Source organism: Malaclemys terrapin, chromosome 7 (assembly GCF_027887155.1).
Source record: "Malaclemys terrapin pileata isolate rMalTer1 chromosome 7, rMalTer1.hap1, whole genome shotgun sequence".
Lineage (NCBI taxonomy): Eukaryota > Metazoa > Chordata > Testudines > Emydidae > Malaclemys > Malaclemys terrapin.
Window position 1 is genome coordinate 33,180,012 of NC_071511.1, and position 25,901 is coordinate 33,205,912.

The window sequence follows — 25,901 nt, forward strand, 5'->3', positions numbered from 1 at the left end:
CTTGTCCGTCTGTCCATCCCCCCCCCCCCTCCCCGCCTTTCTGTCTCTCCTTCCCACCCTCCTGCTTGTCCGTCCTTCCCCCCACCTACCCCCGCCTGTCTGTCCATCCTTCCCACCCTCCCGCTTGTCCGTCCTTCCCCCCACCTACCCCCGCCTGTCTGTCCATCCTTCCCACCCTCCCGCTTGTCCGTCCTTCCCCCCACCTACCCCCGCCTGTCTGTCCGTCTTTCCCACCTTCCTGCTTGTCTGTCCTTCCCACCCCCGCCTGTCTGTCCGACCTTCCCACCCTCCTGCTTGTCTGTCCTTCCCACCACCATCCCCGCGCCGCCTGTCTGTCAGTCTCTGCTCCTCCGTCTGCAGCAGAGGCGGCGGCGCTAGGACACCGCGGGGAAGGGGGGGGGGTCCTGTCAGCTGGGAGGGGAGGGAGCGGCCGGTGCGGAGGCTGGGGGGAAACGCGGGACGCCGGACCCGGAGGTAGGAGCCCCCCGCTCCCCATCACCTCACCCGACACCGCGCCCCCGCCCATCCCAGCTCCCCCATCCTCTTCACCCCTCACAGCGCCCCGCTCCCCCGCCCATCCCAGCTCACCCATCCTCCCCTCACCCCCACAGCTCCCCCGCCCCCTCACTGCACACAGCACCCTCCATCCCCCTCACCCTACACAGTGCCCCCCGCATGTTCCAGACACTGTCCCCTGCTCCCCATCCTCCTGCGCCCCCACTCATCCTCCAGTGCCCCCCTGCTCCCCATCCCCCTCACCTCACACAGTGCCCCCACCCATCCCAGCTCCCCCATTCTCCTCACCCCATATAGTGCCACCACCCATCCTCACCCCACCCAGAACCCCCCCATTCCCCACCCCATCACTCTACACAGCGCCCACTGCTCATCCCAGCCAGTGCTCCCCACCCCCCTAACTCCCACACTGTGCCCCCACCTATCCCAACTCCTCCATCCTTCTCACCGCACCCAGCACCCCTGCTCACTATCCCCCCACAGCACCCCAGCCCATCCCAGCTTCCCCATCCTCCTCACCCCACCCAACGTCCCTGCTCCCCAGCCCCACCCTCCACACACCGCCCCCAACCATCCCAGCCAGTGCCCCCACACTCCCCTCAACCCACACAGCACATCCCGCCTATCCCCCTGAACCCCACCCCGTCCCCCTCACCCCACACAGTATCCTCCATCTATCCATCCCCCTAATCCCACACAGCACCCCCATTCCTCACCACCATCCCCCTCACTTCATACAGCACCCCCATCCATCCCAGCCATCCCCTTGCACCCAGTGCCCACCATTCCCCATCCCCCTCACTCTACACAGCACCCCCTGCCCATCCCATCCATTCCCCTCACCCCATATAGCATCCTCACATATCCCATTCTTCCCTCTGCTCCTCCACCCATCCCCTTCCCAGCACCCTGCACCCCCTGCTCCCCCACCCATCTATCTATCCAGTAGCCCTAACCAACGCAGTGCCCCCTCCACAGCTGTCCTTCCTAGCGCCCCCTAATGCACACACCCCCCTCAAAAGGCACTAGGTTTCCACTTTGCAGGTGAAGGGCAGACCCCCAGTGTGGGGGGGATATTGGTGCCTCTGGGCTGGGGAGATTTGCTCCCACAGGGGTAATGGAAGGATTTATGGGGGCTGCCCCCCATTTATCGTGGGTTTGCTTCCACTGAGGGGAGGGAGTACCCAGCCGGGCATCATCTGGGGCCTTCTATAAAAGAATGGGATAACTAGAGGGCGGGAGTTGGGGAGAGCCATGGGGCAGAAGGGGCTGAGGGTTGGGGGGGGCTGGAGCTTGGATGGCTGGAAGGGGGCAGTGGGCCTCATTTCTCATCTTTTAAAAATGATTTTATTAATATTTTAAAACGTCCCCGACACCCACACAACACAGCCCCCACCACAATGCCACCGCTCCCCCAACATCCATATGACACAACCCCCCACCACAATGCCACCCCATCCCACAATGCCCACACAACACCCCCCCAACACAACACCACCCCCTCCCCTAGCACCCACACAACACCGCCCCTCCCCCCACTCAACACCATCCCCTCCCCCAGTGTCCACACAACACAGCCCCTGATCCAACGCTGCCCATGCCCCAATGCCCACACAACACAGCCCCCTGCCCCAACACAACATAGATCCTCTCCGCCTATGCCCACACAACACAACCCCCATCACAACGCAGCCCCCCTTCACCAAATGCCCACACAACTCCACCCCCCAAAACAATAACCCCTCTGCCCCAACGCAATGCAGCCCCCCTCTCTCCACACAGCACCCACACAATAAAACCCGTCTGGCACCATACTCAGCACACACAGCACCCTGTGCACAATCCACAATACAACCCCTTTGCCCACCACCCAGGCACAGCCGGTTGGGAACCACAAGCAATGGGCAATTCTGACATTTTGGATTTTGTTTTTCTTTCCAAATCGGAATCAAAAAGCCGGAATTTTGGGCAAAACAAATGTCCCAAAACGGTGATTTAGGGGCTCGTCCCTGCTTGGGTTTGATTAAAAAGTTACACCATTTTGATTTTCTCATTTTGATTTGTCCAGCGTATTGAAATAGTAAATCCAATACGTTCTACAGGGGATGAGCTATTTATATATATATATAATAATATTGGAATTAAGATTGTAAGCTAGTATGTCTCCAATATTGTATATCACCATGCATATATTACAATATTAAATATCTACAGCTATTTTAATATGACAAATGTCCCAGCAGTGCTAATATCTTGATATTTATAGCTAGTATATTTAGTATTTTCATAAAACATAAAAGTCCAAAGGAAACTAACCAAAACAATAAAAGTCAAAACTGACCATTTTTCCTTCATTAAACTGGGGATGTCAAAACAATTCATTTTTTTCCCCATGTAAAATTTTGTCGGAATTGGCAAGTTCCCGCAAAACATTTCACATTCAAAGAACGGCTGTTAGCGGAGGACTCCAGCCAAAAATTCCAAGCACAACACATAACACAATACACACAACACAACACAACACAACCCCCTCACTCCGGGCCCAGCGTGACCCCATATGCACAACACAACTCCCTCACTTGATGCTCAGTGAAACCCAATATACATAATGCAACAAACCCCTTCGCTCAGTGCCCGTTGCAACCCGATACACACACAACACAGCACAACATAACCCCCTTACTCAGTGCCTGGCACAACCTGATATCCATAACACAGCACAACACAACCCCCTCACCCAGTGCCTCCTATGGCCTGATATACACACCACAGCCCCACTTGCGCACCACACAGTGGACACCTCCTCCCACCATAGCACACCCACAAAATGCAGCATAGCTCAGACCCGGCCCAGTGCCACCCCCTCCCAGCACACTCCCCATGCACCCCACTATCTCAACACAACACCCTTGGCCCACGGCACAGCACCATAACCCAACACCCCTACCGCCTCAGGCCCCCATCCTCCACCACTCCTGTATGGCCCACACTCACATAGCCCCCTCCAGCCTACTCCCTGTCAGGCAGAAGGCAGGCTAGATGGGAACTGGCAGGGCAGGGCAGAGCTGGGGGTGGAATCCCTGGGGGATGGGCTTTTAAACAGGGGGCCCCAGTGTCTTCCCCCTGCCAATCTGAATTGCCCAGATCAGGAGATGGGAGGGAGCTGATGGGATAACTATAGGGTGGAGTAGGGAGCTGGGTCAGTGGGGAGGGGTGGGGCACAAGGGAGCTTATAAAAGGATGAAGGAAATAAACTTGTAAGCAAAATGGGAACTGATGAGGGAGTATTAATGGGGGTGGTGGTGGCAGGGCTCGGTGGGGGCGGGGGGGGTGGATTGTTCTGAGTAACACCAGGCCAGCTTTGTAGAGCCAGAGGAGGTTGAGGGGAAGGGAAGAAGCTGAAGGGGGGGGGGTGTGCACGGGGGAGGGCACTATCGCTGGGATTCACACTCCCTCACCCTCCAGGGATCCAGGCCCTGGGACACCTGTCCAGCTCTGATCCACCTACCAACACCCTTCCCCCTTTGTTCTGAGTGACTGGGAAATCCCTCAGGGATGCTGGAGCCCTGAGCAGGGAAGAACTTGGGGGGGCCAGCGGAGAGATAGGGACAGGGCAGTAGTGGGGATTTTAGATGCAGTTGGACACTCAATATCCTGCCATTGGGCAAATCTGAATAGAAACATACACAGCCCCCTAGTTCTGCCAGTACCCCTCAGTCCTGACTCACAGCCCCTCGCCACCCCAGCCTTGGCCACCTCCACCCCCAGCTCTGCCAGTGTCCCTCAGTCTTCTGACCCAGAGCTCCCTGCCATGTCAGCCCTGCCTCCCTCCACTGCCAGCTCTGCCAGTGCCCCTCAGTCCTGACCCACAGGCCCCTGCCATTCCAGCCTTCCCCACTCCACTGCCAGCTCATGGGTTCAATACCAGCTCTGAGAGGGGAGGGGAGGGGAGTTGGGTCTAGTGGAGGCTGGGAGCCAGGACTCCTGGGTTCTATCCCAGCTCTGGGTTGGGCCTGGAGTGCAGGGGTGGGTGAGGGGAAGCCTGAGGGGAAGAAGGGAGACGTGGGGCCTAGGCACTGATGAACTCGTCAGTGAAGGGAGGAGGGGAAGAGTGGGGGGGCATATCTAAAGAGGCTTCATTGTCCTGGGGCTCCAAAGCCGGTCGAATTCCACCCCCTCTAGCTGGAAGATGGGCCAGATGCCGGCTGCAGGGAGGAGTGAAGGCCTAGGAGGGGGGATGGTTGGGGTAGGCAGGGTTCCCCTGACATTGCAGCCATGCTGGAGCCCCCCAGGCTCTCCGCAATACCAGGCCCTGGAGCTCGGGGTACAGGGGCAGGGGAGCACCCTGCTGAATGCCCAGCATCCCTCACACACGGGTTACCATTCTGTTCAATGGCTGCCAATGTCCCCTTGTCCCCCCCCCCCCGCCCCGCATGTCCCTGAAAGGCCCCTTTGAGGGCAGCAGCCTCGGGGTGACGCAGCCCAAATAGCATCCGCCCCCACCACCATGTGGGGGTGGGGAACCCATTCATGGCCAGGCGAGGATGTCTGCTTGCGTAAGCTCACTTGGGACCAGGGGAGGGCACCAGCTACAGAGTAACCAGGGCAGCATTGGGGGCTGGCTCAGCACGTCCTGGTACCAGTAAGAGGGATCCCCCCAATATACATAGAGCTCTGCTGTTGCCCCTCAATCCTGATCCACAACCCTTGCTATCCCAGCACTGGGTTCCCTTGCCCCTCCCCCGCAGTGCCGGTACTCCTGATCCACAGGCCCCCCCTTATCTCCCTGTGGGCATGAGGCACCGATTTGTGGTTTCCACTCTGAACCGGCAGGGGAAAGAGCAAAAGACCAGTTGGTTGGGTTCTGGGCCGGGCTGTGTGAAGCAGGAAGCCCAGGGCTGGGAGTGCGGGGCCCTGGCAGAGGTGAGGGGCCCCGGGCTGGGCTAGCAGGGGTGTGTGGGCTGGGAGTGAGGGGCACTGGCAGGGCTGTGGGGGAGCCCAGGGCTGGGATAGCAGGGGGCTGTGGGTCAGGATTGCGGGGCACTGGCAGAGTGGGAAGGAGGGGGGTGTTATTAGGCCTAGCTGCGTGGCCAGGAAGCTGCTCACCGGTTTGGGGGTGGGGAGTCGGCAGGTCACACTCGGGACCTGGCTCTTTCCTGAGGATGTTGGGGGTGTGTGTGGGGGGACGTGGCTCAGGCTCCTGATTGCGCCATCACTTCCCGCACAGCAGGAAGCGAGTCAGAGCGTCTGCGCCACCCAGCCCGTCTGGACCCCGAGGTACCGACCCCCCAGGTACCGAGCCTTTCGCCTGGCTTGGAGGGGGCTGGAGAGTCATGGGGGGGATGGGAGTGCCAGGGGGCTGATGCGGGTGGTTCCCAGGCCGATGGGGGTTCAGGGGTGCAGGTTGTTGGGGAGTCCCTGGAGCAATGAAACAGGTCTGTGGGGCAGGCGATGGGGGCCAGCTTAGACTGACCGCGGATCTTGGGGTGGGCTGGGGCCCAGCCGGTGGGAGGAAACAGTCAAGGGCAGCATGGCGGTGGGGCGGCGTATCCAACCATCCTTCCTGGGCGCGGGGGCTCCCCCAGGGAGGGGGTGTTTTCCCAGGGCAAAATAAGTGCAACGGGCAGCTCAGGCAACAGGTCCCAGCAGATCTCTGTGTCCGTGGCCATGCGGCTGCAGCCATGTGTCTGTCTCCCCCCTCCCGCCCCATCTCCTCAGTTTAACCAGATGAATTTTTGTACTTCCTGCCATTGTAGCTTCCTGAGACCTGAAATCACACCCCGAAACTGAGCACCCTCAGCCCCCTGCCTGAGCATGGTGTCCCCTCCCCCCCACCCGTCCCTTCTCCTCACATCCAAAAGCAGAGGGGAGGAGATGGGAGCATCTTCCACCTGCACAGACACCCCAGACCCAGGCCCACCACTGTCCCCGAGCCTCCCCCTCCCCCCAGACAGAGAGTGAACCCCGGTGTCCAGGAAAGAGTCCCAGCGAGCTGAAGCTCCAAACCTTCCTGATTCCCCCACTGCTGATACAATAGGATGCAGGATTCTCTTTCACTTCCTGTCCTAAATCCTTGGGAACTGTCAATGTGCAGCTGTTAAACAAGGCTCCAGATACAGATGACTCTCAGCACCAGGCAAGGGAGCTCTGTACAAAGAGCCCCTGCGCCCCATCCCAGAGGTGGCTGCATCTCAGCAACGGTCGAGGGATCCCCCTTCCCCCCAAGGAAATACTGAATTCTTGCTCTCTGTTTCTCCAGGTCCCTGTGACACACCCGGGCTCAGATATCCGTCCCCCCTGCCCAGGGAGCTGGGTGAGTTGCTCTTTCCAGTGTGTGTGTGGGGCGGAGGGCACTGTTCCATGGGGGTAATATGGGAGCTCAAAGGGAGCTGGTACAGCCACCAGACATTGCTGTCACCAGCCCCACATTTGGTCCCCAATAGACACCAAGCAACCCCACCTCCCCCTCCCCCAGGCATTCAGCCGCCATTAACCCTTTCCCTGCCAAGCCCTCCCAATAGAGACCCAGGAATTCCACCCCACTCTCTGGAAAAAAAACATAGGTTTGTCCCAAGTCCGACCTCCAAGCTGGCGGGGACAGTAAATGGGGTGTGTGTGTCCAGGTGGGGTGGGGCTTGGTGGTCGCCCCAGCACAGTGATGGGGCACGATAGAGCTGCTGGGTCGGGGGAGGAGGGGCTGTGCCAGGCGGGTCCTTTGTTAATGTTCCAGCAAGCAACTAGGTTAACAAGTATCAGAGGGGTAGCCATGTTAGTCTGTATCCACAAAAACACGAGGAGTCCGGTGGCACCTTAAAGACTAACAGATTTATTTGGGCATAAGCTTTTGTGAAAATACTCCATGCATCTGAAAAAGTGGGTTTTCCCCCATGAAAGCTTATGCCCAAATAAACCTGTTAATCTTTAAGGTGCCACCGGACTCCTCGTTGTTTTTTAGGTTAAAAAACTCGTCTGCACCAGAGACAAGGAGAGGGACCTTTCCCTCTAGGGGGCGCTGGCTCTGATCCAGACCCAGGGCAGGGGATGGGCTAGCTCAGGGGGCAGGGAATGGGGACATGAGGCCTTTCTCCTCTAGGGGGCGCCAGCTCTGATCTGGCTCCAGGTTCATAGTGAATGTCATTCCTGTCTGTGAGATGAGTTTGCTGGGTCTCAGGCAAGTCATCCCTAGTAGACTAGGGCACCTCCCACACTGGGCCCCAGCCCCTGGCTAGCAGAAAGGCCTGGGAGGTGGGGCTGAACAGGCTCTGGGGACCATGCTTTCCTCTCCACTCCCATGACACGGGGAGCGTACATGGTGGGGGGCTGGGTGTTTGGAAGGGAGTCTGAGGGTGGGAGCGTGAAGAGGAAGAGGGTATAGGGGACTGGGGGAAGGGGAGAAGGATGTGGGGGAGAGGGGGAGTGGGCCTCTCTCTGCTGTCTCCCCTAATCTGGGGACAGCACAAGGGGGGGATGGGAGCTGGGAGCTGGGAGCTGGGGCCTCTGAGCCAGCACCTCCCCCAACCATGAGCATCACTGCAGACACCCACTTCCCCCATGTGTCCTCACCTCACAGACGTGGCTCTAGCGTATTGAGAGGGGGAGGGGGAGCTCAGTCGCTCATCTGACGCTTACAGAGCCAACCACAAATGGGGAAGTAGAGGCCACCCACGCACCCCCCCCCCCCAAGAACGTCTGGATGCTTCAGTTCCAATATAGACCAGCAAAATGAGCTTGACGGGTCTTAGCCTTGGCATTGTCTGGGCTGTAGGTTGGGAGTGAGGGGCACCAACAGAGCTTGGGAGGGGAGATAGCAGAGGTCTGCGGGTCGCGAATGAGCGACACCACCAGAGTTGTGGCAGAAGCTGATCTGCTGGCCCCCTTCTCTGTCTCTCTCTTCTGTTCTTGCCACTCCCTGAACCCCTCCCCAGCCTGGTATGTCACTGGCGAAGCAGTCAGCTCCCCACCCCCAGAGTCCTGGGGAACCAGGGACCAAGGAGGGGCTGAGACTGGGGGAGCCAGGACAGGGGCTGTTCTGCAGATGTTTGGAACCCCAGTAGTTGGGGGGAGTCAGTGTGGGAGGGATAGGTTTGGGGGAGTCAGTTCCAGGTTGGCGGGGTCACAATTAGCTGGGGGGCAAGTCCAGTTCCGGGGTGCAGGGTGATTATTTGTCTGCCAGCTGCTCTCCTTTCCCCTCCCCCGCCACTATCTCTGTGGGGTCTGACCTCTCCGGCACAGATTCCACTCTGCTCGGCTCAGCAACTGCAGAGAAAGCAGAAATGTGAATGGGGGGCACTGGGTGGGTGCAAGGAGTCAGGGTATGGTGCAGGGTGTGTGTGTAGAGGGGTGTCACTTCAGGGGTCAGGGCAGCAACTCTGTTTCTGCCTCTGGGAGCCATTGCCTCCAGACTGGGAGCCTCAGCCCTTTGTCCCCAGCGTCCCCCCAGCCTTGCAGGAGGAAGCTGCTACAGAAACAGGTACTTGTGCAAGTTCCTGTTTTTTGGCTCTTTCTGTTGGTAGCTGGGCAGAGCCCCATATCCCACCCCACATGTGAGGGCCCTGTTGGCCCTGTCTCTCTCCCAAACTGAGCCAGCCAAGCCCCAGTTCTGGGCCCAAATTGGAGTCAGTGCCCCTTGCTATCAGGCCAGTATCTGGGTGGTTTTGCCTCAGCTATCATATGTCACAGAGTGTACCTGTGTCAGGCAGCTGTTTGTCCCTGACCCCCCACCCCCATTCAGCGCCGAGATGTTCCCTCCACACACACAGCTGCCCCATCTGAGCGAGGGCAGGAAGCTGCGGCTAGAGGGGAGCGTATAGGGAGATTTCCTGCAGCCCTGACCACGGAACCCTGTCCCGTCTGCAGCTGCTGCTAATGCAGTATGCCCCCACCCACCAGACACATCAGCATCCCAGAATGCACCTGCCTCCCCATCGTTCACATCAACCTCCCACAATGCACCTGCCCCACACAACGGTCACATCAACTTCCCAGAATGCACCTGCCCTCTCCTCCCCAGACTGCCCTGGCTATGCAGCAATAGCCCTGTGTCCCCCCCCACACATACACACACACTCCCTGTGATGGGGCAAAGCTGCCTGACATCAGGGCTCCATCGGGCCCAGTCTGCAATCGGGGGCATCCCCAGGAGTCAGAGGGGAGAGGGCACAGAAGGGATTCCCACTGAGCGAGGATGACAGATCAGTGTCCCAAAACAGAACCCAGGAAGTAGAGAGAAAACGTGACCCAGACATTTTTGAACCTGCCCAAGAAAGTGCCTAGGTGTTAGAGAGGGAAGCACAGGGGTTTCAGAGAGGAAATGTACTCTGGGTACTAGATAAATAAACAGCCCAGAAAAGTACCCCAGTATTAGAAGGAAAGTACCCAGGTATCAGAGAGGGAATGGCTCAGTGTTTGACAGATAAAATTGCTGGAGAAATACCTTCTCCTCAAGCCCCTGCCCTGGTCATCTCCCTGGCAAGCAACCCAGGTTGGCACCTGGTGTTTTTCAGGGCTGTCCCCATCGCACCAGGGAAAGGTGTCCAACCAGTCGCCAGAAATGCTCCTGGTGTTTGGGGGCAGCTGGGAAGATGGGACCCAGCACAAGCTGCCTCAGTGCTGGGGGGACAGGGTCCAGCATTGCAGCCTGGGCCTCTCCCCATCTCCCCCATCTCAGATCTCCCCTCAACTCCTTTCACAGGAAGGCGGCTCCCCACCCCATACCAGGATCTGTGATTGAGCAGGCTGCTTCACCAGGAGCTGAGAGCAGAGCGCCCTGCCCAGAACCCGGGCTGCACCAAGGCCCACCCTTAACCCCCCAGCATGGCACGCCGGCCGGCCACACCCCATGTCTGGATTTGACGGCTTCCAGCACAGCAGCGCCTCCCCAGTGGCTCCCTATGATGCTCTCATCCAATGAGACGACGGGCCACACCCACTGATGGCCAGTGGCCATAAAGGAGAAAGCTGAGTGGCAAGGCGTAGAGCACATAGTTGTCCTTCCCAGCCAATTGGATTGTTTCCTTGACTCTCGCTCCCCCAAGCCTGCGTGCATGTGATCGGCGGCCGCACCTCTCCGTCCGCCAGGCCGTCTCATTCCCGTTTTCCGGGGGGGCGTGCTGGTGGGCGGGAGGGCCATGCAGTCAGATGACCTCTTCGTCCGCAAAATCCGGCGTCACTCTGCCCGGCCCCCTCTGGCCTCCATCTCCTTCGACGCCAAAGGGATCCCGGCCCCCCTCCTGCGGCCCCCCCGGAGTGAGGTGACCCAGGGGCTCCCCAGGGGGCATGGCACCCCCCCTGGCCTGGGCCTAAGGCCTGCCAGCCACATCATGCACCGCAGCAACAGTGACGTGACCCTTGGGGAGGGGGTGCCTGGGGACGGAACACCCCCCTCCTCATCAGTGGTGGGGGGTGGGGATTGCGGGCTGCACCGGGACTATGGCAGCCTGAGCTCCATCGAGAAAGGCCCGGGTCCCCCCCGCACCCGCGCCCACAGCCACGAGGAGCCACGGGCCAGCAGCCCAGCTGCCCGGCGCTTCTGGGACCCCCTTGTGCTTCTGGGGCTCACAGGAGGCGAGGTGTGGGAAGGGGACGGCCAGGGGGCTGGGGCCGCCGTGCCAGAGCAGGACAGGGGAGAAGAGCCCCCCAAGTTCCCCCCACAGATCTGGGTGCGCCAGCTGGCCCACTATGATGTGCAAAGCATCCTCTTTGATCCAGGTGAGGCGGCCTGGTGCCAGGGCAGTGCCGGGCGCCGGGTGCGTAACATCACCACAGGGGCCTCAGCCGCCTCCGCAGGGCCAACCCCCACCCCTGTCCCTGAGGAGCCTGATCCAGGTGATGGCAAGGATGGGCCTCTGGTGCTCAGTTGCCCCCACTTCCGCAATGAGATTGGGGGTGAGGAGGAGGGGGGCCTGGGCCGGCGCCAGGAAGCAGGAGGGGGCGCCGGGCAGCTGCCCAATGCGGCCGTGTCGGTGCTGGAGGAGCCACGGGAGAGTTACCCAACCAGGGGCAGCCGGGCTACCCACTACATTGAGTATGCCGACCTGGGCGCCAGCTACTACCGCAAATACTTCTATGGCAAGGGTGAGCCGGGGCAGGGGAGTAGGACACAGGGGGCAGAATGTATGTGGGGTACAGGGTGTGGGGAGGAAGGAACAAGGGACACAAGACATAAGGAGCATGGAGCTGGGGGCAAGGGCCAGGGTGAGCTGGCAGAAAAATTATCCTGGGGGGGCAAAGGCTGGGGAGGCAGGAGGCTGGCACTCAGAGGGGGAGGAGTGAAAGTGGGGGTTCATGGGGCTGGCATTCGGGGGGGTCAGGGAATGTGTGGGGAAGGTTGGGGGCAGTCCTCGCAATGCCCATCTCTAACAAATACCCATCCCCTGGCACAGAGCATCAGAACTTCTTCGGGGTGGATGAGCGCCTGGGAGCGGTGGCTGTGTCGCTGCGGCGTGAAGAGAAGGAGAAGGAGGGTGCCAGCCTGCAGTACAACTACCGCTTCATCCTGCGCACCAGCGAGGTGGGCATCACCAGAGGGAGCTCACAGCCTGGGGGGAGCTTGTAGCACAGGGGCACTACCGGGGGAGCGGGACACTGTGGGTAGGGCACTGCCCTGGAGAGGTGGTGCTGTGGGAGGAGTCCTAGTCAGGGGGCTATGCATGGGTACAAAAATTCCCTGACCTTCTCCCCACCCCCCATGGCTTCTCCTCCCCACAGCTGCGGACCCTGCGAGGCTCAGTGCTGGAGGAGGCGCTGCCCCCCACTGCCCGTCCCCCCGCTGCCCGTGGGCTGTCCCCCAAGAAGCTGCTGGAGCATGTGCTGCCCGACCTGAACCTGCAGGGGCTGCGCCTGGCATCCAACTCACCCAAGGTGCCTGAGACGCTGCTCAAGCTGGACGAGCAGGGGGTGAGTGTGTGAGTGATGGAGTGCCACAGGGATTCTGCCATGGGCCTGCCCACTATGGGGGGTACCACGGTAGGGATGGTGAGGAAGTTGGGGCAGGGCTGGCTCCAGGCACCAGCCCACCAAGCATGTGCTTGGGGCGGCGCCTGGAGGGGGGCGGTGCGGCGGGGCGCTCAGGCCCGAGAGCAGGGCCGTGACTGGGCTCGCCGCCCTCCCCAAGGCGCTCCGGCCGCCGGGGAGAGCGGAGCCGCAGAGGGCTCACCGCCCTCCCCCCAGTGCTCTGGCCGCCGGGGGCTCTCCGCCCTCCCCCCGGCGCTCTGGCCGCCGGGGAGAGCGGAGAACCCCGGTTGGGCTCTCCGCCCTCCTCCCGGCGCTCTGGCTGGTCAGGGATTGCAGGTCTGCGGCTGGGCTCGGCGCCCTCCCCTGCCACGCAGGCTCTGTGGGAGGGGAAGTTCAGGAAGAGTTAGATCAGGGAGGTTGGGGAATGGGGGGTCCAGAAGGGTTGTTCTGGGGAGTTGGATCAAGGTCTTCTGTCGGGGGCTTGGGTCGGGGGGCTTGAGCACTTTGAGGGGGTCAGCGCAGGGGGCCATCAGGGGTCACTGTGTTGAGAGGTCTCGGCAGTTGTGGGGTTGGATCAATGATCCCATCAGGGATGCTACATTGGGGGTGAGATTGGGGCAGTTTGAGGGGTTGAGTTAGGGGTCCCATCAGGGATTGCTGTGTTGGGGGGGTCGGGGTATTTTGGGGGTGTAGGGGTCCCACTGGGGTTGCTGTGTTGGGGGGGTCAGGGTATTTTGGGGAGTTGAGTTAGGGGTCCCATTGAGGGTTTCTGTGTTGGGGTATTGAATTGGGGCAATTTTGGGGGTTGAGATAGGGGTCCCATCAGGGGTTGCTGTGTTGCGGGGGTGGGATATTTTGAGGGGTTGAGTCAGGGGTCCCATTGGGGGTTGCTGTGTTGGGGGGGTTGAATCAGGGCAGTTTGGGGATGTTGTATCAGCTGGTCCCATGTTCCCCTCACTGTGCCCCTCTGCAGGTGAGTTTCCAGCGCAAGGTGGGAGTTCTGTACTGCCGGGCGGGGCAGGGCTCCGAGGAGGAGATGTACAACAACGAGGGGGCTGGCCCCCCATTCCAGGAGTTCCTGGAGCTGCTGGGCCAGCACGTCCAGCTGCGCGGCTTCACCAAGTACCGTGCCCAGCTTGACACCAAGAGTGAGTGTGGGGAGGGGGCACCGGGGGTGGTAACTGTAAACAGATACATGTAGGGCCCCAAAGAAGGCCAGCCATGCTCGCAGCATGGGGGACTCTGTCTTGGGAAGGAACGACTCTGAAAAGGACTGGGGCGGGGGTGTGTGGAGGGGCTAACCTGCTGAACAGGATCTCCCAGTGCCATGCTGCGGCCAAAGGGCTAACATGATCCTTGGATGGATAAACAGGGGAATCTCTAGGAGTGGGGAGGTTCTGTTACCCCTGTATCTGGCACCGCTGTGCCCGCCGCTGGAGGTCCATGTCCAGTGCAGGGGCCCGCACGTCAGCATCACAAAGAATGTGGATAAATTGGAGAAGGGTCAGAGAAGAGCCCCAAGAATGATTGAGGAGTTGGAAAACCTGCCTTACAGTAAGAGACTCCAGGACCTCAATCTCCTCAGCTTATCAAAGAGAAGTTGAACAGGTGACCTGGTCACTATCCCTAAACACCTACACAGGGAACAGAGCTGGGGTAACGGAGGCTTTTCAGTCCAGCTGACAAAGGTTGAACACAACCCTGTGGCTGGAAGTTGAAGCTAGACCCATTTGGACTGGAACTAAGGCACTGTTAACAATCCGTTAACAGTGAGAGTCAGTAACTGCTGTTACAGCTTCCCCAGGGCTGTGGTGGATTCTCCACCCTTGGATATTTTCCAGTCTCGATGACTGTTTTTCTAGTTCATTTTCCAGTCTCGATGGCTGATCCACTCTAGTTCAACCAGGATTTTTGGGGGGGCGGTCCAGTGTTATACCGGAGGTCAGACTAGAAGAGCACAATTGTCCCCTCTGGCTTTAAACTCTGTGGAAGGGAGGGTGAGACCCAGGAAAGGAGGCAATCTAGGGGGAGGCGCAAGGCAATATTGGGTGGGCACCATACAAGGCCAGACCTTGGGGGAGGGGAACAGGAGTGGGGTTGGGCTACTGGGAAAGGGGCCAGGAGGGCTGAGGGCTGAAAGCGGACTGGACTGCATTGGCAGCTGCCCCCGCCATTTGGCACCAGTAGACACATTGGGGAGCTGTCATAGCAGGCTGCCCTCTGCCAGCCTCCAGCCCACCTCATGAGGTGGGGAGCCTGGTCTTAAAGAGTCCCTCCCGCACTCCAGGGCAGGGGGACACATTGGCAGCAGGGGGTGGGGAGGCTCTGAAGGAGGGGACTGCATTCTCCACTCGACCCAGTCAAGGGCTTTCCCTGCTACCTCCTGCTGAGTCCCTGTCTCTCCCTGCCCCAATAATGCCCCCACTCCCCATTCCACTGACATCTCCCATCCTGTGTCTCCCCCAGCTGACTCCACGGGCACCCACTCGCTGTACACCACGTACCAGGACTATGAGATCATGTTCCACGTCTCCACTATGCTTCCCTACACGCCCAACAACCGCCAGCAGGTGAGGGGTGGGGGCAGGGCACTGGGATGGGGCTGGCACAGGGGAGGGGGTGCTGGTTTTCACCAGGGGTCCAGAGGGAAGGATTTCTGGGAAGGAGGAATCTAGAGGGTGCAAGAAGAGAATCTGGGAGTGATCGAGAGTCCAGGCAGCTCAGGAAAGGGGGGCAGGGGTGGGTGACCTGGAAACGGGGGGGGAGGGGTTCCCATCCTGATTTCCATCCCCACCCCATGCCCAGCTCAGATCCTGCCCTTCCCCGTCGCCGCAGTAACACCATCTCTCTGGTTGTAGTTGCTACGGAAGCGTCACATTGGCAACGACATTGTCACAATCATCTTCCAGGAGCCAGGCGCACAGCCCTTCACACCCCGCACCATCCGCTCACACTTCCAGCATGTCTTCATCATAGTGCGTGTGCATGAGCCCTGCACCGAGCGCACCACCTACAGGTGAGGGATGAGCACACTGCCAACAGGGAAGAGGGGACCGCACACTGAGTGTACCACCTACAGGGGAGGAGGGGAGCATGTGCCAAACGCACCACCTACAGGAGATGGGGGAGCGTGTGCCAAGAGCGCTGCCTCCAGGTGGGGGAGTGTGCGCTGAGTGTGCCCCTTCAGATCATGGGAGAGTGTGCACTGAGCACACCACATACAGGAGAAGGATGATCACGTTGCTATCAGGGAAGGGGGAAGCATGTGCTGAGAGTGCCACCTACAGGAGATGGGGGAGCAAGTGCTGAGTGTGCTGCCTACAGGGGAAGGGGGTAGTGTTCACTGAGTGTGCCACCTACAGTGGAGAAGGGAAGCATGCTGAGTGCGCTAACTATGGGGTGGTGCATGTGCCAAGCTCTTTCCCTCCGTACCTGCCTCCTTCCATGCCATCATCCCTGTTGCTGGCTGAGCCCATGGCTGCCCCCAGCTGCCCCATGCCCTGACTCCCATCTTTCTCCCCAGTGTGGCAGTGAGCCGCACCAAGGACATCCCACTCTTTGGGCCACCCATCCCAGCTGGGCACCGCTTCCCCCGGACACTCGCCTTCCGGGACTTCTTGCTGGCCAAAGCCATCAACGCAGAGAATGCGGCTGAGCGGTCAGGCAAATTCCACGCCATGGCTACCCGCACACGCCAGGAGTACCTGCAGGACCTGGCGCGCAGCCATGCTACCACCACCAGCCTGGAGGCCTCCTCCTCCCGCCTGCCCCTGCTCTCCCTCGGTGCCAAGAGGAAGGAGCGGGCCAAGGGGGCCAAGGCCTGGGAGCTGCAGAGTGCCGGGGCCCTGGTGTGGAGCGTGCGGGCACGGGATGGAGACCGGGCCGCCCCCGAGCTGCCTTGCCTGCTGGGTATCTCCGCCGAGTTCCTGGTGCTCATCGAGGCCAAAGGCAAGCGAGTCATCTTCAACTGCTCCTGCCGTGACGTGCTGGCCTGGACCTACTCCGACTGCGGCCTGGACCTCTACTACGGCTCCGGGGACTACGTCTCCGTGCGGCTCCCTGACGGCCAAGGGGACGAGGTCAAGGACATTGTGCACCGGCTGCAGGTAGGGCCTGGGCCACTGGCAGGTGGGGGGTACTGTAGGGGAGCTCCCGGCTATTCCAGCCCTGGACTCTGCCACAGGGGGCACTGCAGGGAGTGGGGCAGGCGCACTGGGAGGGGTGCTCTACAGGGGGCACAGCCAGTCCCCCCAATGCTCTCTCTCCCCTCAGCTGGTGACGCGGGGCTGCGAGACGCGGGAGCTCACACTGCTGCGGAACGGGTTGGGCCAGCTGGGTTTCCAGGTGGACAGCGAGGGCTTTGTCACCGATGTCGAGCGCTTCACCTTTGCGGAGAAGGCCGGCCTGCAGCCTGGCGCCCGGCTGGTGCGTGTGTGCGAGCGGGCACTGCCCGGCCTCAGCCACGCCCAGACTACCGAGCTTCTGCGCACTGCCAAGAAAGTCACCATCACCATGGTGCCTCCTGACGAGAATGGCAAGCCCCGCAGGTGAGCACAGTGCCAGTTGGGGGTTCCTGAGGTGTTGAGAGGGGAGGGTCCCCAGCAAGGGGTGCCATGGGGCAGGAGCTCCCAGCAGGATCACTCAGGGGTATGGGTTACAGGCAGGGATGCTCAGGCCTATGGGCTGGGGGTCCCCAGCAGGGGACACTAGCAGGAGGGGGCAGGAGCTTCCAGGAGAAGCTGCTGTGGGGCACAGGGTGGGAGTGTTGGTGGGGAGCTCTGGGGAAGGATGCAGGAGCATTGACTGCAAGAGTCCCCAGCATGGGGCATGGTGGGGTGTGGGTGGTATGGGGCAGGAATCCTTGGGGAGGGGCACTGTAGGGGGACAGTGGGGGTAGGTGGCAGTGGCAGGGAGCTGTGTGGGGCAGGGTAGAAGATGCGATGGGGTAGAATGGGGGACAGTGGTGAGCACTGTGGGGCAGGGAGTAGGGCTCTGTTGGGGGTGCTGTGAGGCAGGGGTCAGTGGGGACTGAATGGGGTGGGATCACTATGGGGGCTGCTGTGGGGCAGGATGTGGGGGGCTCAGTGGGATGGGGGTCAGGGGATTCTGGGACCCTGCCCCATCGTCTCTCTCTGACAGGAGTTTCTCTGAGCTATACGTGAAGTCCCTGCAGGAGAAGCGGCGTAGTGATTCCCCGGCAAGGGAGCCCCCCCGGACGGCTGGGGGCCCGGGGCCTGAGGGGGAGTTGAGACCGGCCACCCTGCAGCTGCTGCGCTCGCTTTCCCTGCAGGACGGGCCCCCCCATAGCCTGGCTGAGGAGCGCACCGAGTTCCTGCGCAGCCACAGCGAGGGCACTGCCCCCCGCAACCTGCCGTGAGTGCCCCCACCTCCTGCGACCCCGCCTCCATCCCACCCGGTTCCCCACCCCGCTGTGAGTGCCCCTACCTCCTGCGACCCTGTCTCCATCCCACCCCGGCCCCCCACTCTGCCGTGAGTGCCCCCCACCCCCTGGAATCCTCATCTCCATCCCACCCCAGCCCCCCACTCTGCCATGAGTGTCCCGACCTCCTGCAACCCTGTCTCCATCCCACCCTGGCCCCCCACCCTGCAGTGAGTGCCCCCCACCACCTGGGATCCCCACCTCCATCCCACCTCTGACGCTCTGCCCCATCATAAGTGCCCCTCTCCATCCCACCCCGACCCCCCCACGCTTCCCCCCCAGCTCCCCAACCTGCCATGAGTGCCCCCTGCCTCCTCAGATCCCCGCCTTCACCCCACCCCCATTAACCCCCAACCTGCTGTGAGTACTCCCGCAGCCTCCTAGGACTCCTTCCTCCCCCCCAGATCCAAATGCCACGTAATGGACTGGTTGCCACCCCCCTCCTAGGCTTCCCACATCAGCTGTTATCTCCCTCTGCATTCCCCCCCTTTTTCTCAGCTGTGTTGTTCCTCTGCCTCTGCAGGTCCCAGAGCAGGGAGATCCCCACGTTACCTGATCCCACACCTGACCTCATCCTGGCAGCCACACCCAAGGGGCCCCCTGAGCAGGAAATGGTGAGTGTGTGTGTGTCCTGGCTGCCCCCTACAGGATGCAATCAGGCCCCTCGGGGTGTGTGCTGTAGCTCTGGAGGTTTCAGGTGCACTAATGTCATTCTTGGCGTTTCGTGATGTGCATTGTTATTTGCAGCTATTTATTTGTGAAATAAATCTGTGAACCTGTTTAACAGCCCCTGTGCCCCACCTGAGAGGTGGCTGCATCTCAGTACTGGGTGAAGGTTCCGTGTATAAACAGCCTCCACATCCCACCCCAGAGGTGGCTGAAACTCCAGGCATCAATCACTGTGTTGTCTTGTCCCAGGACCATCCAGGAGACCCCACATCGTTGGAGCAGGCTCCCCCCGATCATGGGGTCATGGGTAGCCAGGCCCCACTCCCTAGCGAGACGGCCCCACCCACCTCGGACATGAGTGACACCGAGAAATTCCTACCCCGGACACTCTCGTTGCGAAACTCCATCACCAAGAGTAAGACAAGCACACACACGCACCCCCGGTTTGATCCTGTCCCGTCAGCATCGGGGGAGCTTTCCCTTTTCCAAGTGCAGGGTCCAGCTCTAAATGCCAGCTGGGTGCTTTGTGCTGGGATTTTTCTCCAATAAAAAAAAAAAAAAAAAGCAGGGGGATGGGAAGGAAAAATGGAACTAAAGTGTGGGGAGGGGCCCCAAAGCGGGTTTTCACACATCAACCCCTATTTGTTTCCTTCGAGATTCCTTTGTCGAGAACCCGCTGGAGGATAACAACCTTCTAGTACAGTGGTTCTCAAACTTTTGTACTGGTGACCCCTTTCACACAGCAAGCCTCTGAGTGAGACCCCCCCCTTATTAATTAAAAACATTTTTTTTTATATTTAGCACCATTATAAATGCTGGAGGCAACGTGGGCTTTGGGGTGGAGGCTGACAGCTTGCGACCCCACCTCCCCCCATACTAACCTCACGACCCCCTGAGGGTCCCAAGCCCCAGTTTGAGAACCCCTGTTCTAGTACTTTAGCCCAAGCTGGGGAGCCTGGGCTCTGGGTCTGAAGGGCCTTGCTTTAGACAGCTGCTGGGCTCCTTGCCCTCATCATGCCATTCTTTCTCCTGCCCACCCACCCCTGCCCTCTCCAGTTCTGTCGGAAGCCAGCGAGTCCCTGGAGGAGGAGTGGGACTCCATCTCCAATCTGGCTACCACCTGCAACAGCATCCTAGAGGCACTCTCGAAGGAAGGTGAGCAACAGATTCCCAGGTTGCATCATGGGTGGGAGTGCCAAGCTTGCATACAAGCAGACAGGGGCTGGAGTCCAAGAGTTCCTGGTGGAGGACTTGGCTGTGGTCAGGAGCAAATCCCCAGGCAAAGAGTTTTGTTAATGGGGGGCTAAAGCTGGGATATCTCTAGGCAAAGAACCTGGTTAAAGTTGCCTGGGGCCAGGAGTAGCTGCAAACCCCCAGTCTGAGGAGGAGAATCTCACTCTGTCTCCCCTCTTTTCTGCAGCAGGGCAACACGTGCTGGAGAGCAGAGAGCCCCCTGGTGGGAGTGGCCAGAGGAACCCAGGCCAGCAGCCCCCCGAGGATGAGTAAGAAGCTACACAGAGGGGTGGGAGGAATGATGGGGGGGTTCTCCTCCACCAGCCCCCATTTCACTGTATCCCCCCTGCTCTCATCCTCCCTTTGCATATTCCATTATGATAATGCAGTCATAGCAGGCGAAAACAGCAACAAACCATCTCTTGCTCAGCTCGCATCCCAGCTTTGTGGGGCTTGTTTACCATGAAGCCACCAGGGTCATCTGGTGGCTGAATAATGAACTCAAGTGGCTGTGCCACAACACTCCCCCAGTGGGAGGCTGACACATTCACTGGCTCTGCACCTTTGGGGTGCTCTCTGACAATCCTGGGGAGGAGAGGATACTGAGAGGGCTGGGCTGTGGGGAGATGAGGGATCTTTGCTCCCCCTGCCCCATCTGACCTCAGCCTGATTGATGCACATCATCATCCTATGAATCTCTCCATCCCTCCAACCCCACACTTCTCTGTCTCTCGCTCTTTCCTTCCCTTGCCCAGAGGCCATCAGTCCCGGTCGCTGTCGGAGAAGGTCTCTCACTTGGAGTCCATGCTAAAGAAGCTGCAGGAGGACTTGCAGCAGGTGTGTTGGGGGCTGCACAAGGGAAGGAGAAAAGAGGTTGGGAAGGAGTGCGGAGGGAATGGGGGCGAAGGTGAGGAAAAGAGGGAGGGGAGCGGAGGGCGGTGGAGGCTGCAGGAAGGCGGGCGGGGGGCAAGGCACTGCAGGGGATTTACGGGGCAGGTGTGGTGCAGGCGTTAGAAGGCGGGAAGGTCAATGGCGAGTGAGTGGGAGGGACTAGGTTGGGAGTGAGGGGGGTGCTGCCCCTCCCCACTGACCCCCCCCATGTTCTCCCAGGAGCAGGCAGCCAAGGCAGCACTACAGGCTGAGGTGCAGAGTCTGCGGCAGAACAACCAGCGGCTGCAGCAGGAGCAGGAGAGTGCGGCTGCCCGGCTCAGCCAGGTCACCCGCCTGCTGTGCGGTTCCCCCAGCCAGTCCCTCTAGGGGCCCTGGGCTCCCTCCAGCCTCCCCTGCCCAGTCATCCCCCCACCGCCCCTGTTTCCCCATTGACCCCACTTCCACTCCTCCCCTCTCTGGTCCACAGGGGTGCTGTTGTTACCCCCCGGAGGGACCACAATCCGAACTGCACTCTGGGGAGCTCACTTTCCGACTGGCCATGCACAGCAGATTCTTACTACCAACCCCCCAAAACTGTCTGGGGGGGGAAAGTAGCCCTCCCCCGGAATATGGCTTCTCATCTCTCAAGACTGTTACCGCTGGGGAGCCCAGCACAGACTCACCAGCCCAAAGGCCACTGCCAGGAGCAGGCCCTGATATTGGGGTACAGGCGACACCCCCAGTTCCAGCTGACTCAGCTCACACACAGATCTCAACTCTTTGATAAATCTGACTGTAATGGGGGGAGGTTGTAGCCTTGTCATCTGGCGGGGGAACAGGAGGGAGGGCTTGTGTTGCTGAGCAGGAGTGGGAAGGAGGGACTTAAAGGCATGTTTGACCTCGACCCCCTCGGAAAAAATCAATTTGCAATACCCCCCCACACACACACACACATCCTGCTGCATCGATCCAGGCCTCAGGAAAACTCTGGCATGAGAGAGAGATGATTCTACTGTCACACTCATGCACACACACACACACGCTCACACACGTGACTGCACAGATTCATGCACATTTACACACACACGTGACTGCATGCACACATGCACACACTCATACACACACATGACTGCACACACTCACACTTGCACACACACTCATACATGGGCTCGCCCAGATGCACTCCTCACACCAGCTCAGAGTGCTCCCAGTCCCACACGCCCTCACACTGATCCATGCCCGTGCAGACTTGTGCTTGGGCAGACCATGCTCACACTGATGCATGCTCACAGTCACATGCTCTCACTCAAGCTCCCATGCACTGACACACGCTCCCATGCAAACACACACTCTAACACCTTCACCTGGGCCCACAGATCCCCCAGACCCATAAGGGTCCAGAACCCCACCCCCATCCAGCACTGACCCGGCCAGAGCAGGAACCTCTCCGCCTGAAGAGGGCGCCACCCTGCCTGGTAACTGTGAAGATACTGCAAGCTGTGAGTTAATGCCCCCTCCCCCTCTGCACCCCAACCCAACCCAGCCCAGCCTCTCGCATAGAAGAAAGGAGCTATGGGGACATTGCTTCTGGTCACCTGCTCCCACCCAGCAGTGCCCCTCCCTCTGCACAAGCCCGTCCCCCCCCCCCCATACACACACTCTATCGAGGCATAGCCATGGGTACAGGGCCCAGCTCCCCATTTGGTGCTAGGGGATATTTCTGGAGAGTGTCCCCTGTGACATGGGGGGGGGGGGGGGTTTGTCATGTCTCCTTTTGGGTTGTAAATATTTTAGAACCAATTAGAACACAAGTGTTTGTTTCAGGTTTGTTTGTATGTTAGTTTTTTACACTGCAAATGGCCCATCTTAGAACCAGAGAATCTGTGTCTGACGTGAATGTACAAATCGCAGTGTGTCTGTCCCCAGTCCCTCTGTGCAATAAAGAGCCGATATGCAGCTCCCAGGGTCTGACACCATCTTGCCTATTGTGTGAGCTCACTCGGCCCTGGACAGATATGAATGCTGGCTCCGGGGGCTGGGATTGGGACATGGGGAGGGGCGGGGGGCATTTCCATAGAAACAAAGAAATGTGGGACTGGGAGGGACCTCAAGAGGCCATCTAGTCCAGTGCCCCGCACTGAGGCAGGACCAGGTATACATAGACCAGTCCTGACAACTGTTTGTCTAACTAACCTATCCTTATAATTTCCAGTGGCGTCGAGTCCACAGACTCCTAACCTGCTCAAGAGCTGAGCTATCCTTAGAGTTAGAAAGTTTTTCCAACCTACATTTCCCTTGCTGCAAACAAAGTCGATGACTTTTTGTTGTATCTTCGGTGGACACAGAAAACAACTGATCACTGTCCTCTTTAGAACAGCCCTTAACATATTTGAAGACTGTTAGCAGCTCCCCCGCAGTCTTCTTTTCTCAAGATGAAACATGCCCAGTCTTTTTAACCCTTCCTCAAAGGCAGGTTCTCTAAACCATTTGTTATTTTTGTTGCCCTGTTCTGGACTCTCACCAAGGTCTCCATATCTCTCCTAAGGTGTTGAACACAGAGTTGGACACAGTACTCCTTCTGAGGCCTCACTGGTGCCAAGTAGAGCAGGACACTTATCTCCTGTGTTTTAAATATGACACTCTTCTTAATACACCCAAGAATATTAGCCTTTTTCACCACTACCACATTGTTGGCTCATTTTCAAGTTGTGATCCACTATGACCCCCAGATCCTGTTCAACAGTATTGCCACCTAGCCAGTTATTCACCGTTCTGTAGTTGCGCATTTGATTTTTCCTTCCTCAGTGCAGTCCTTTACACTTGTCTTTATTGAATTTCATCTTGTTGATTTCAGACCAATTCTCCAATTTGTCAAGCTCATTTTGAATTCTAATTTTGTCTTCCAAAGTGCTTGCAACCCTTCCCAGCTTGTTATCATCCACACATTTTACAGCCATACTCTCCACTCCGTTATCCAGGTCATTAATGAAAACACTGAATAGTACCAGACACAGAACTGACCCAATGCAGGACCCCACTAGATTCATCCTCCCAGTCTGAAAGAGAACCATGGCATCCACCTTATAGCAATTTCATCTAGACCACATTTCCCTAGTCTTCTTATGAGAATCTCACGTGAGACTGTGTCAAAAGCCTTAATAAAATGAAGATATATCACATCTACAACTTCCCTACTATCCACTCTAGGCCAGTAACCCTGTCAAAGAAGGAAATTTGGTTGCTTTGGCATGATTTGTTCTTGACAAACCCATGCTGGCTATTCCTTATAACCCTGTTATCCTCTAGTACTTACAAACCAATTATTTAATAATTTGTTCCAGTATCTTTCCAGGTATTTAAGTTAGGTTGCCTGGTCTATAATCCCCGGTTCCTCTTTGTTCCCCTTTGTAGAGATAGATACTATGTTTGCCCTTCGCCAGTCCTTTGGGACCTCACCCATTCTCCATGAGCTCTCAAAGATTAGTGATTCCAAGATTGCTTCCGCTAGTGCCTTAAGTATCTGAGAGTGAATTCCATAGGTCCTGCCAACTTGAATAGATCTACTTTAGCTAAATATTCTTTAACCTGCTCTTCCTTATTTTGGCCTGCGTTCCTTCCCCCTTTTGTTAACATTAATTGTACTGAGTATCTGGTCACCATTAACCTTTTTAGTGAAGACTGAAGCAAAACAGAGAGTAAAGACCTCAGCCTTTTTGATGTCATCTGTTGTTAGCTCTCCTTCCCCACTAAGTAGTGGGCCTACACTCTCCGTCTTTCTCTTGCTCCCAATGTGTTGATAGAACCTCTTCTTATTGCCTTTTATGTCTAAGGCCCTGCAAAAATTGCATTGCTTGGAGTTTGTTTTTTTAAATCACAACAGGGTCATGGGTGAGAGTTTGAATTTCATGCAATATGCACAGCTGCCAAGTCTCTGCATCCCCACACTGCTGTATTTCTTCCAACAGCTGGGAGGCAGAAACAAACATATCCACTTCCAGCTCCCCACTGAAGCCTCATATGCTCCTGTGGGGTTTGCAGGCTGGTCCCATTCCAGAGAGGGACGTGGAGGTGGCAGGTCGGTCCAACCCCAGGGAGTAGTGAGGTGGTGGGCTGGGGGAATGTCTCACCTCATGATGCTGGCAATCTGGCCTGGGGCAGGGATGGGAGAGAGGGCCCTGCCCTGCTGGGAGAATCGGGGATGTGTGAGGGGCCATGTCCTGGCGGGGGGGATCAGGGTGAGACCAGGTTCTGCTGCTTGGAGCATGATCAGTTGTGTGAAAGGGGGGTCTCTTCCATCCCCCCACCCTGATCCCCGTGCCAGGGCAGGGCCCCCTCACACCCCTGCTCCTGCTCCAAGTGGTAGATCCCAATCTCTCCTCCTTGCCAGCTGGTGCTGCAGTGTCTCTCCCCAAGTCTTCCAGGGGCCACTATAGGTCAGGCCAGCCAGGGCTCCACATTGGCAGCGCTACGCCCCTCCTCTCTGCTGGCTGACCAGATAGGAAACAACAGCGACAGCTTGGGCCAGAGCTGAGGATGGAGCAATCTGAGCCCCAGTCCCTGCCCTTACTCCCCCACGAGCAGCCAAATTAGCCCAATACCATGATTTTTTCAACAGCCCTGCTTCTGCCTCCCCGCTTCTGGAAACTCCACTATCTTGGACTAATTTCACTGTTTCTGTGAATGCCTGATTTACACAAGGCCTTATTTGTGTCCCTTGCTAGGAGTAACTCATTCTGTGCCTTAGCCTTTCTGCTTTTGTCCCTGCCTGCGGGTGCCAGTCTTTTGTACTAATTCTTAGCAATTCACCCACGTTTCCACTTTTTGTCGGATTCCCTTTTGATTTTCAGGTCATTAAAGAGCTCCTGATGGAGCCACGTTGGCCTTTCACTATTCTTCCTGTCTTTGCTTCGCATCGGACTAGTTTGCTGTTGTGCCTTTACCTTCGTCTCTTTGAGAAACTCCCAACTCTCCTGAACTGCTGTTTCCCTTCAATTTTCTTCCCCTGGGACCTTAGCTCCTAGTTCTGAGTTTGTTGAAGTCGGCTTTTTTGAAGCCCGTTGTCCTGATTCTGCTGCTCTGACTCCTTCCTTTCCTTAGAGTCATGAAATGGTATTTCAGAATCGCTTTCACCCAGATTTGCAAGTGATCCCTCCCACTGGTCACAATTCCGTCTCCAGGGGTGAGTTACTTCCTCCACCTTCTGAAACAAGACATTGTCCCC

General features: G+C 58.3%; 1 protein-coding gene across 4 annotated transcripts; it reads left to right on the top strand.

Annotated features, from left to right (window-relative positions):
- The first annotated feature begins 428 nt into the window (after positions 1–428).
- SIPA1 (signal-induced proliferation-associated 1) lies at positions 429–22,656 on the top strand. 4 transcript variants are annotated; one of them, XM_054035949.1, is made up of 17 exons: positions 429–474; positions 6,776–6,829; positions 10,208–11,589; positions 11,898–12,025; positions 12,223–12,411; positions 13,442–13,616; positions 14,935–15,038; positions 15,327–15,484; positions 15,992–16,574; positions 16,741–17,015; positions 17,608–17,841; positions 18,432–18,522; positions 18,827–18,992; positions 19,634–19,732; positions 19,998–20,079; positions 20,566–20,647; positions 20,921–22,656. In XM_054035949.1, exons 3-17 carry the CDS (start codon positions 10,644–10,646, stop codon positions 21,065–21,067), a joined length of 3,459 nt encoding a protein of 1,152 aa, XP_053891924.1. In that variant the 5' UTR covers positions 429–474; positions 6,776–6,829; positions 10,208–10,643; the 3' UTR covers positions 21,068–22,656. The 4 variants fall into 4 exon arrangements, with proteins under 4 accessions (XP_053891924.1, XP_053891922.1, XP_053891925.1 ...); XM_054035947.1 differs by lacking the exon at positions 429–474 and adding an exon at positions 5,738–5,808; XM_054035950.1 differs by lacking the exon at positions 429–474 and adding an exon at positions 5,738–5,808 and having other exon boundaries at positions 20,001–20,079.
- Positions 22,657–25,901: the final 3,245 nt, after the last annotated feature.